General features: G+C 40.9%; 3 protein-coding genes across 3 annotated transcripts in view; all 3 read left to right on the top strand.

Annotated features, from left to right (window-relative positions):
- mgp (matrix Gla protein) overlaps window positions 1-1,633 on the top strand; it is a 3,142-nt gene extending 1,509 nt beyond the window's left edge. Inside the window, exons 2-5 of the mRNA XM_070922677.1 lie at window positions 149-236; window positions 369-398; window positions 590-695; window positions 1,046-1,633. Of these exons, the coding sequence (XP_070778778.1) occupies window positions 176-236; window positions 369-398; window positions 590-695; window positions 1,046-1,202 (354 nt within the window). The 5' untranslated portion in view covers window positions 149-175 and the 3' untranslated portion in view covers window positions 1,203-1,633. The remainder of the gene's footprint in view (window positions 1-148; window positions 237-368; window positions 399-589; window positions 696-1,045) is intronic.
- Window positions 1,634-2,794: 1,161 nt separating this feature from the next.
- Window positions 2,795-5,702, top strand: bglap (bone gamma-carboxyglutamate (gla) protein). The gene is made up of 4 exons (XM_070922678.1): window positions 2,795-4,165; window positions 4,598-4,645; window positions 4,978-5,062; window positions 5,331-5,702. The coding sequence occupies exons 1-4, from the start codon at window positions 4,105-4,107 to the stop codon at window positions 5,431-5,433; spliced, it is 297 nt and encodes a 98-aa protein (XP_070778779.1). The 5' UTR covers window positions 2,795-4,104; the 3' UTR covers window positions 5,434-5,702.
- Window positions 5,703-9,259: 3,557 nt separating this feature from the next.
- On the top strand, window positions 9,260-10,923 carry LOC139300338 (pleckstrin homology domain-containing family F member 2-like). Its single transcript, XM_070923391.1, has 2 exons — window positions 9,260-9,536; window positions 9,943-10,923. Exons 1-2 carry the CDS (start codon window positions 9,290-9,292, stop codon window positions 10,524-10,526), a joined length of 831 nt encoding a protein of 276 aa, XP_070779492.1. The 5' UTR covers window positions 9,260-9,289; the 3' UTR covers window positions 10,527-10,923.
- Window positions 10,924-11,717: the final 794 nt, after the last annotated feature.

Raw genomic sequence — 11,717 nt, 5'->3', positions numbered from 1 at the left:
TTCTTTCCTGTTTACCCACAGTTTCAAAATCTGAGCCACTTTCTCTCCCTCTCTCTCTCTCTCTCTCTCTCTCTTTCTGTTTCTCCCTATCTAACTCTCCCTTGGGTGCCGACATGACTCACTGAAACACCTTTCTCCTCTTTTCCAGTCGACAGGCAGATAAACAAGCCCCAGGATGAGGAGCCTTCTTCAGCTTCTGGCACTCTGTGCTGCGCTCTCCCTCTGCGTCTGCTATGGTACCGACCCCCCCGACACCCTCACTTTTCTGTCATTCAGCAGTCCTGATCTGTTCATAACGTGTACTATATATCCGATCTAGACAGCGATTCATCATTTATGATTAACCCGATTCCATGTTTTTCCCGTAGACTCTCATGAAAGCTCAGAATCCAGTGAAGGTGATTAAATGTTGTCTCTCGTTCATGGAAAAACATGCATGCAGTTCTAACAAACATGACAGCCTGTTATACAGTGTGATATATTTAATCCTCATTGTACCCTTCACTAACATACTCCCACCCTTTATATCAGGGCATGCCTGACCTGAGTAAAATAAGGATTTTTGTCTAGTAAAGTTTTGTGGTTCCAGATTTGTTTGTGCCCCCAAACCAAGCCAACTCATTCATCACGCCGCAGAGGGGCAACGTATACAGCCCACCCAGGGGCAACGGCCACAACTATTACAACCTCATGAGGTGAAACACACAACCGCAGACATGCATACAGAGCACATAACCCTCCCTTTATGTTGTACATACATAAAACCACACAGCCACAGAAACAGGCAGGAAAAATGCACACACGTGATGGTAGATGATTAAGAAAACCAACCTCATTAGAGTATTAAACATCTACATGTGTTTGAAACATCCACTGACACTAAAACACAGAGCCCAGAGCTGAGGCGAAACGCTCCGATGCAAACAAAACAAAGAAAGACTCAAGCCACTGGCTGTTGTGTATCTGTTACTGATTACAAGTCTTCTTCCCTCTAACCATCTCTGTCTGTATCTTGTATACCCCCCCCACCCCCCCGCGCGTCCAGGACGATAAAGTCTCCGGCAGAGAGGCGTGCAGAGACCTGTGAGGACTACTCTCCCTGCCGCTTCTACGCCTTTCGCCACGGCTTCCAGCAGGCCTACCAGAGATACTTTGGTTCCCAAACTCAACCCCAGAGACCAGCCGGGACTCGTCGCTACTAAGAAGTCTGTCGAGCGCAGAATTGTCATTATCGTCTGGAAATGACAGTGCATTCCTTCGCTCCACATATCACAACTTTTATATAATTTATGTAGTTGTTTTTGTGGCCTCTTCTGGATGTGAAATGAATCGTAGAAGAAAACAACATTTTATAAACACAGAGGCCTCCAGTGTGGCTCAGACGTTACAGCAAACCCATCATTATGCACATGTAGAAATTCATGGCCCATCTCTTGTGTAATCTCAGGATAGCTTTTATCCACTATTATCACACCTTCTCAGCATTTATGAGCTTTATGTGATATGCTTGAATGAAGTGCTCTGCTCACTATCCGCTTCTTACGTTATCCACATATTTATCCAGACCAGCACTGCTGTCAGTGATTTATTTCTTTGAAAAAAATAAAGTTCCCTTTATTGGGTTTTGTCCTAATCCTGTTTATGCCATTTGTTCGCCACACGGGTGTGTGGGAACGTTTGGCCCTCGGTGCCAGTGTCTGCAACGCATGGCAGATGTTAAAATGATGGTAATGGTCCAATTTTTGTGACTGCTCAAGGCTAATTTTACAGCTACATTTGTTTTATAGGCTCGACCAAGAATAATGTGGAAGGGGTATACAAGTTAAACAAATATTCCTTATTTGTTTTAGGAGATTAACATAAAGTCTTGTGAGAGCAGGCAGGGGAAATATTTAAGAGAAGGATGTCATTCAGAAAAACTGTTCTTTAGTTGTAATCATTTCACTGTTGTAGCAGGTCGAGAGGATTTCGTTTTTTCAGCTTTATGTACCATTAGCTAGTTTAGTCCAGTGGTTCCCAACCTAGGGCCCTGGACTTCTTTGAGAATCAATCGGTTATTTAATTGAAACCATCTGAGAAGTTTAGTGAGGAAATGTCTTTTTGGTGGAACTGCTACCAACTGAAGACATCTGAAATGTGACAAGGAGCCCCAAACTACACACAAACAAGCCAAAAAGGTTCAGAAACACTGGTTTAATCTGTAAAACGTGTTTTATTTTATAAGCTTATCATATGTTTTTCATGTAAGATCTTAACCTGCAAAGTAGCAAGAAACTATATTTGTCAGATAAATGTAAAAAGTACACCTCTGAAAGTAGCATAAAAGTACCTCAAGTACTGCAGTAAATGTATTTAGTTACTATCCACCACTTGACTTGTTAAGGGGTTCAACAAGGACACATATCACCCGAAGCACATGAGCACCGCTGATCTCCACCTGTGTACGAGATCTGGTTTCTTGTAATCGCCGGAGGAATCTGTGCAATGCACCACACATCTGTGTATCAGTCTCCTCATACAAACTAAGACCGGTCAGCACACAGTAGATGCCAGCACAGTCCTAGAAAGACATATTGGATGTTTGTTTTTCTATGCTGCCAGGCCGCAGCTATTGTGCACAATTAAAGTTGTCCTGAGGTTGAATCCTTGAAGTTTGTCCCTGAAACGAGACAAGGCACCAGCATTGACCCAGACAGTGAAATTACACCCCGTATAATACCGTCAGGACCAGGACCAGAATCTAAATATCCAGTCAAAAAAAGCAACAAGAAGAGCAGGAGAGAAACGGATCAGGGGAGGACATTTTCCTATCATAAATTAAGGAAGTTCAAAGGATTGCTTTTGGAAATGTAATAATATGCTGTGTATAGTAGCTGCAGTGCATCAGATACTGTAATTCAGTATCAGCTTCACCAGCGATGTTCCCTTTTCTAATAAACCAATCCAACACAAAAGAATTAGATGTTTTAAAAATGGTCCAAGATTACAAAAAACAAAAAACACCCTTGTGTTTTAATTAAAATCAAATGACACGTTCCACTCTTCAGTTTAGAGCTTTCCGCCACTTTATGGGCAAACCACCCACTTGTTTTTTGGTAAAAATATCTTCCCACATTTCAAATTACCCTTCTACAAATCTTCAAGCACACTGGCTTTGTTCCTAGACGGCGCTTTCTTTACGTAGGAAATCACTGCGGTTTGTAATAAAAGAGAGAGCCCTCAGATTAACATCATGTCACATAATGTGGGTCGGTGGTTTCTCCGTCTCAGTTTGTACTGCATGGTTTTCTCCCGCCGCATGCCCTTAGTGACCTATATGTAAAAGTGTGTGGGCTCGCTGTGAAACTCTGATCTCTCCAGGCTGCCAGCTGGCATTCCTAAGATTTCATTCAACTTTTTATCATGATCACTAATCTGCAGCTAAATCACATCATGTTATGTCTTTCTTGTTGTGTTGCATTTTAGTGTTAGCATGCAATGCTTTTCTTTCATCTTTTCAAAAAAAAAGATGTAGTAGAGAAGTGTTCAAGATGTAGAAGAAGAGATGCAAGCAACGATTCACAAACACAATCTGGTTTCTCAGCAGCAGCTAAAATGACCTAAACAAGGTGTGAAATATTTTTCATATAAAGACACATCCAGGGGCTGATGTTTGTGGCTGTGAGTCGCCCACATTTGTTTTCTCATCACCTGTGCTTTAAAACAAATACCCACCTTTTGGAAGCCGACACATTCTGTGTGTGTGTGTGTGTGTGTGTGTGTGTGTGTGTGTGTGTGTGTGTGTGTGTGTGTGTGTGTGTGTGTGTGTGTGTGCGTGTGTGTGTGTGTGTGTGTGTCCATATATGCAAACATGAAATATATAAAGTGTATTTTTGTATACATGATTTTTGTGGAGGTGTGTGTTTCTGCGTGTGTGTGTGTGGGTGTGTGATACATGATTCCCTAACCAATCACATACCCACGTCACAGTGAGGGCCCCATCTATAAAGCGAGCGTGTATTCATGTATATATGTGTAAGAGAACGACAGAAAGAGAGAGAAGAGTGACAGAGCTGTTGAAGTCTCCGGTCCTACTTGCTGCAGAACGAAGAAAGAAGCTGAAAGATGATGAAGACTTTGGCCGTCCTGGTCCTCTGCTCCCTGGCAGTCATCTGTCTGACTTCAGGTAAGAGCTACACATCAGTATATGTTAGAAAGGCTCTTTATCTATATGTTACTGTATATTTTTATATCAGTATAGTGAGAGTGCCTCTCTTAAATTAAGAATTGGATATCAACCCCCCTCCACCACCACTAATGGTTCCTAGTGAAACTCCAAACTGTGTCCTCTTTTAAATCTTAAATCTTTATTTTTTTCTTAACTGATGGTGTTTGTTGTAACTATTTAAATTATTTTATCCTGTTTTGTATCTTATTGACTCTTATTTTTGTATCAGTATTGTACAGCACTTTGTAACGTTGTTTTTGAAAGGTGCTATATAAATAAAGTTATTATCATTATTATTAGTTGTAGTACCTCCTGGCTTGAAAATGAAATAATAAAACAAAAATAAAAAAATATCCTTATCATTCATATTCTTTCTCTCATGTTTGACAGATGCCTCCACTGGCTCCCAGCCTGCCGGTGACAACCCTGCTCAGGAGGGTAAGATCGTGGTTTTTGACTGTAGCAACATCTTTACTGACTAGATGATTCCCACAGGCTGGAAAACACCAGGAGCTGCCTACACAAAATAATAAACAATTTGTTTCATACATTTAGAATAATGATAAAGACGGTTTAAACACACATTTCACTCATCCACACGCTGCAGAAATTCTATAGCAATCCATATTTTACCTGCAACACCTGAACTCACACAACTCAACGCTTCTTGAAGTTGAATCTTCCATGTGCATTTGAGTTTGGTTGATTGACAGACATCTTGTGTTTTTACACAGTAAGATGAAGTGATAAGGAATGTGTGTGATGTGTAGGTTGGTTTGTGGAGAGGGAGCAGGCCTCCACAGTGGTGAGGCAGAGGAGAGCTGCTGGGGAGTTATCCCTGACCCAGCTGGAGAGGTATGTCACACCTCCTCTACTTTCACATCACCTGTAAGAAGCACACTCACATATCAGCATCCAATCCAACAGCATATACAGTGTATAATATGTATAGCTAACATAGTCCTCTGATGTCCTCACAGTGCTGGTGGGTGATCTCATGAGTCAAAGATTAGATTATACATAATTTGAAGCAGCACCGTCTGGAATATCATGATTAACATCTACTGTGTGTGTGTGTGTGTGTGTGTGTTGCCTCTCTGTGATCATCCCTGTCTCCACTCAGCCTGAGAGAAGTGTGTGAGGCCAACCTGGCTTGTGAGGACATGATGGACACGCAGGGAATCATTGCCGCCTACACCGCCTACTACGGACCAATCCCCTATTAGAAGTCAAACCCACTTTCTTTTTCTTTGCAGTTAAGCCAAAAAGCCTGAGAAAATGTTTCCAAAAGCGTGCCAGCATTGTTACTCAAATTCAAAAAGTGAGAGATGTGGGCATAAAGATGCAAGCAGATGTGTGAGAGTGGAGCAAGAGGAATAACATCTGCTTGTGGATTTCTTTTTCCATCCTGCACAGACCCACAGAATCGTCTCTATAATTATATCATTTCTGTTGGCCTGTAGAGTAGTGTGATGAAATTAAAAGATAAATACAACTCTGCTGTGTGTATGCTCTTTTATAAGGCCTCACCTGGGCTTCTGGATACACTAACACATCATTAATTCACTAATGGGACTGCTTTGACGAGTTGTGGCCACTAGATGTCTCTAGATATTGTGTCATGCACACATGTATAGGCTTATGAAACACCACAATCCATATGATCCATATACATTTTCTAACAATTCTACAATTTGCTCCTCTGATAAAAACTTTGAGCTAAAATCAGTGGCTCTCAAAGATAAGACTGAGAGAGATCGAGAGAACTTTTAATAAAGCCAGCTAGGAAGTCAACTAAATTAAATCCATACTTTGCATCTAAGAGCGGCGAAAATCTTCCAGATATTCTAGCCTCTTCAGATTTGAGAAATCGTCCATGATGACCTGATTGCTCCTTGTTATTCATGTGCTCATTGCAATAACACAACCTGCACTATAGGCCTCCCCATTCAGGACCTTTAATATAAAGCGGAAGTATTACTTGTGTCAACAACACAAAACACCAGCCCCTAACACACTTAAAACAGTTCACTGTCTATAACAAAATTCATTAATCACTGACAAAAACATTTACTAAACTAATACTGGAGAAATCAGAGTAAATACACATCAGTATTGAACAATTACTCAAAGTTTTAATCATCTGCAACTGAAAGAATCGTGATTTGTACAATACAAAAGAAAATGGGACTCACTTCCCCCTAATCACACAGCTCACATCATCTGTTTTACTTATTATGATCCGGGACCAAACTTTTGATAACACACGTGTCCTCAATTTCCATGTTTTCACACTTCAATATAAGCTTTTTAATTTGAATAGTCATGTTTCACTGACCTACACACAGCGAAGCCCACCGTCGAAGCCCACCGTCTGTGATCAAACCATTTATGTTACTGTAGTTGATGAGGACCTCTTGAATTTTCAGTCAATGCCCTTTCTCTAGTAGAGCTTGTTTGTTGAAGTCCAAGGCTCGACACATAAACCACATACTGAACGTGCTTGCTAAATTTAGCCTATTAGTTTCACCTAGAAATGTAGTGCAAGTGTTTATTTGTTTTGTTGCAGCTAGCTGGCGTGCAGCAAGGCTCTGCGCCATCTTGGCCTTGATGTTTACAGTTCTGGAGTATCTCGTCAAACAGGTCTATCAAGTACTCTATCACGGCTGAAACTACTACTGCTGATCTATGTTTCAGTCTCCTTAACTTTGTCATTTCTTTTGTCTCTCTTTCCTGGTGCAAAAGGACAATACATAAAATTGTTACTTGACAGAGATCACAGAGAAAGAAACAGAGATAAGATTCACAGAGCAAAACAAATGTAAAAAAAAATACATATATATATATATATAAAACTAATGAGACAAAAAGGAAAACAAATTATTCATTCATGTATAATTAAAGTAGTGGTTCTCAAACTTTGTCTTTCATGCCCCCCTTCAGCAGCAGAAAAAGTCCATTGTCATTGTATATCCACTCTTTATTCTCCTTGAGTTGCAGCATCAAGCTTTTGTTTCTGTGTGTTTGCACTGTAAAAACTCAATAAAAAAAGATCTTGATTTAAAAAAAAAAAAAAAAGAAAAAGTAACCAGTTCCATGTTATGCTAATGACATAGGCTGGCATTGCCAGGTCTGGAACCTCTCTGTGCATTTTCGATGTCCAAGGAGCTAGGCTAGGTAGCTCGTTCCAACATCCATTCATATGGCTTCTAGTTCATCATAATACACAGACACACACTTACCATTTGTACGTAACGTGAACTACCGTCCAGTTCGTTTAATACTGACGCGGATTTAGAGCGTTCTACATCACCAGCAGTCATCTTGATTGTTTACCAAAAACACGTCAACGGTGCTTAAAGCCTACATTAGATAAACGATTGTGATTGGCCCGTCCTGAGTCAGGCTGGATGGAGATTGCAGATTTGTCTGGTTCCCAGGCGAATAATGACGTACCTATGATAAAGATGTTAGGAAGTTCCCCTAACTGACCAAATGTGCTGAACTGACACCTTTAAATGTATTTCCTCATCAGGGGGGGTGGGGCAGAAAATGCCTAAACCTCCTCCATCCTTGGAGTTCCCCTTGCATTTTGCCATGCGTATGTTTACCACACATTACCTAACAGTATCACTGTTGTCCTGGAAGTGTCTGATTTGATGACTGGAGCGAACTGGCAGGTTTACATAGTTAGTGCCTGGTACTTAGTGCTGAGAAGAAAGGCTTATTAATGAACCTGCACAGACACCACAGAATGTCAAACGTGGCATGTGAGTGACAAACACGAGTTGGCAGCATGTTTCTTTTTCATTCCAGCAGCTGGCTGAGCTGCTCAATCAGTATCGCAGTAATATGTCAGCCTTTGAAATATGAACTCTTGAGTAATCAGTATTACTTTTTATGTTTTATGTTCTTTACATACATTTGTTTTGTAGATTACATTGACACCAAATGTCACATTTTGTTATAACTGCGCAAATGGCTGACATAGTTTAAGTGGTGTAAGGTTATATCTTATTTGTTTGTTTTTTAAAGATTAGGACCCCATGGAACCAGAATGAAACTTGACTGACTCAGTTAATAGACAAAATATATGTATAATATCAGCACATAAAATGGAAACACATTTTGACTTGGTCTTTTGCTGATGTTAGCAGCATGGCTCTAGGGATGGCAAGTCGGTCAGTCCACCACTTTGGTCCAGACTGAAACATCTCAACAGCTATTGGATGATTTGCCATCAAATTCTATACAGACATTCATGTTCCTCAGAGGATGAATCCTAATGACTTTTCCTCTAGCTCCATCATGAGGTCCACATTTGTGTCTCAACAACTGTTGGATGGATTGGAACAATCACTCGCGTACCCCTCAGGAAGAGCTGTAGTGACTCTGGTGATCGTCTGACTTTTCATCTTAATTTCAATTTGCCCAACACTTCCAAACTAATGACATTCCCATCAGCCTCAGCTGTGCTTTGTGCAAATGTTAGCATGTTAACATGCTAAACTAAGATGGTGAACATGACAAACATACTAAGCATCAGCATTGCAATTGAGAGCATGTTAGCATGGTGCGTTAGCATTTAGCTGAAAGCACTGATTATATGCTTTGTATGTCAAAATGTGTATGTAAAAATTAAACGAGCAATTGCATCTGTTGAATAAATGTGGAGGAATAAAAAATACTAATACTAATAATAATATAGAAAAATACTAATAATAATACAGTGGAAGAATAAAGTAGTATAAATAGTCAATACTCAAAACTGTACTTAAGTAAATGTACTTAGTTGCTTTCCACCTCTGGTGTCATGTTATCATTTGCACTGAATTTGCAGAGTAACCTTTTAACTTTAAAAACATAAATACCTTAAATAAATAAAAATCTAAGTGTGCTTCAACATGCTGCCCTGCACCTCTCCCTCTCTTTTGTATCTTGTGTAACGTGTTTGTCTTCAATCCAGACTCAGAAAGTCCCCTTGCGTCATCCTGAAAAAAATCTTATTAAAGACTGGAGTCTGGAGTCTGCTGGCACATTGTTCATTTGCGATCCCTGTGCCACAACAGATACTGGGTCACCATGATGGACCTGTTAACATTTGATAGGGAGAACCGGGAGCGTATCCAGGCAGTAGACAATTCATTCGGTGCTTCAGGGAGGCCCCTGTCCCAGCAAGGTCGGATTCTGATGGGACAGGGCCGTCTGATGAAACAGGGTCGTCGGAAGCCCCAGCCTAAGGTTTTCTTCCTCTTCAACGATGTGCTGGTGTACGGCAGCATCATTCTGAACGGCCGCTGGCACAAAAAACAGAAGATCATCCCTCTAGGTGAGCAACTCACCTGTTTCTCCGGAACACTTGATCCAGTAGGACAGACCAGACAGTCTATATTGCTGAAGCAGTAGTTACTTTTGAGTTTGTTAAAGGTAATTTTGTAGTCCTTTGAACACCACAAAATGAAATTCCATTCACCTCCACAGCATTGATGCAGCTGCAGTAGTTATGTAGGCAGATATCTTAAAACCTGTGAGAACGTATGTTGATTTGTGATTTCGGTGGGCTCACCATCACCTCCAATAATGGACATTACTGCCTAAACTCTAATGAATGCCTATAGACTTGCTGTGCAGAAAATGTGACTTTGTCTTAGAGGACAAGCTTGTTGACCATAACTTAGTATTCATATGTTTTTTTTTGCGTTGTTATCAATGTGCCATCTTCACTGTCATTTCAGAGGACATCCAGCTGGAGGAGATGGAGGACGGTTTGGTAATGAAGAACCAATGGCTGATCCGTACACCACGCAAGTCCTTCTTTGTGTCCGCCCCTTCATACGAGGAGAAGCGGGCCTGGATTGAGCACATCAAAGACTGCCGGTCAAGCCTGCTGCTGGGCGGCAGCCGGCAACCTGGTTCCACCTTTGCAGTGTCCTGGATCCCAGACCAAGCCGCCTTCAAATGCATGCGCTGCTTCAACAACTTCACTGCGACCAAACGTCGACACCACTGCCGAAAGTGCGGCTTTTTGGTCTGCAATTCGTGCTCCAAGCAGCGAGCGGTGATAGACCACATTCACCCGACTAAGAAGCAGAGGGTCTGCAGGCTCTGCCACACGAGGGGAGAGGAAGATGAGATGTCTCGCCTGAGGGGAGACAGCACTGGGAAGAATAGCTCAGAGGAGGACGAGGTGGCAGCATCCAGCGACGAAGAGGAGATGATGCAGAACTACGCTTCCAGCAGCTGGCTGAACTCTCAGATGGGCACCTGGGGAGAGACGGGCATCTATTCTTACCCGAAGCCAATGCATCTGCGGCCCTAACAAAACATCACCACTGCTACATGTTCACCATCATTAAGTGTTACAACAGAGAGCACTGGACTTCTGAAAGGATTCAGATGAGACAAAGACAGTTAAATGCAATGGAAGCATGTTAGAAGTCAAAAGAGAAGATCCTTAAAAAGAAAATCATGTATTATATTTGTACCCATTTACTGCACTTTTTACACTGTTCTTTGGTTCACAGAAACACTGTTATCCCCTCAGAGTGTGATTATTATTTGATGTCAGTTAATTCAGGCCTCCGTGTCACTCTAATAATTAGAGCGACTGACGTGTACACATTCAATTAGAGTCTAATTGAAGTCGGTCGCAGTTTACATGTGAAAAAGCATTTTCACCTTATATCTATGAACAATAAATCACGTACAAAACAGAGGGATTTGTGTCTGTTGTGATGATTTGTGTCTTGAGAGTCACGCGCCATTCATGCTTTTTCTTCCTCAATTTAAAATCTGCATAACTCACAGTTAGAATCAGTGTTATGGAGCTCCAGAGCATTCAATATTGAATAAATACATAATTATGAAATAAAGAGCCACAGGAATAAATGATGGAATATATAAATGAAACGATCATTTGTGAAATAATTTTGGAAATAAAACAAATCAATTATTAAAACTCAACTCAGATTCAAATGAGCTTTATTGGCATGACAGATCACAAAGTCCATATTGCTGAAGCAGTACGGAAAATGATTACATCTTATTAGAAATAAATATACAATAATATGCGCATATCAACAGTCATATGATACTTGTAAAGATGTAATCATTCAGAAACATTTACTACAGAGCTTGTTTCTCTCTCTGTGTCAACATATTGTGCAGCTAATAGAGCACACTGACTTTTGACTCCACATAGGGCAGTTTCTGGGGATTGGCGAGATGGATAAACTCAGGATATATATTATTTATTTTTTTCAAAGAAAACCTCTCTCACATCTTTATATTTCTCACAGTAAAGCATGCCTCCCTGGGCAGCCTGTTCTTCGTTTTCTGTCGGTCACGGTGGTCAGGTATTTACTACTTTACAGGACTTTTTATTTTCATCATGTCACCTTTCATGACAGTGACGTAGTCACTGCCCTCTCGCTTTTCAGCCAATCACATGTCCCCTAGCTGTGTCTTAAACTAGCAGAATTAGCCATTTCCTCAAGTTACATGTGTATAG

Source organism: Enoplosus armatus, chromosome 17 (genome assembly GCF_043641665.1).
Source record: "Enoplosus armatus isolate fEnoArm2 chromosome 17, fEnoArm2.hap1, whole genome shotgun sequence".
Classification (NCBI taxonomy): Eukaryota; Metazoa; Chordata; class Actinopteri; order Centrarchiformes; family Enoplosidae; genus Enoplosus; species Enoplosus armatus.
This window is presented reverse-complemented; position numbering and strand designations above follow the sequence as displayed.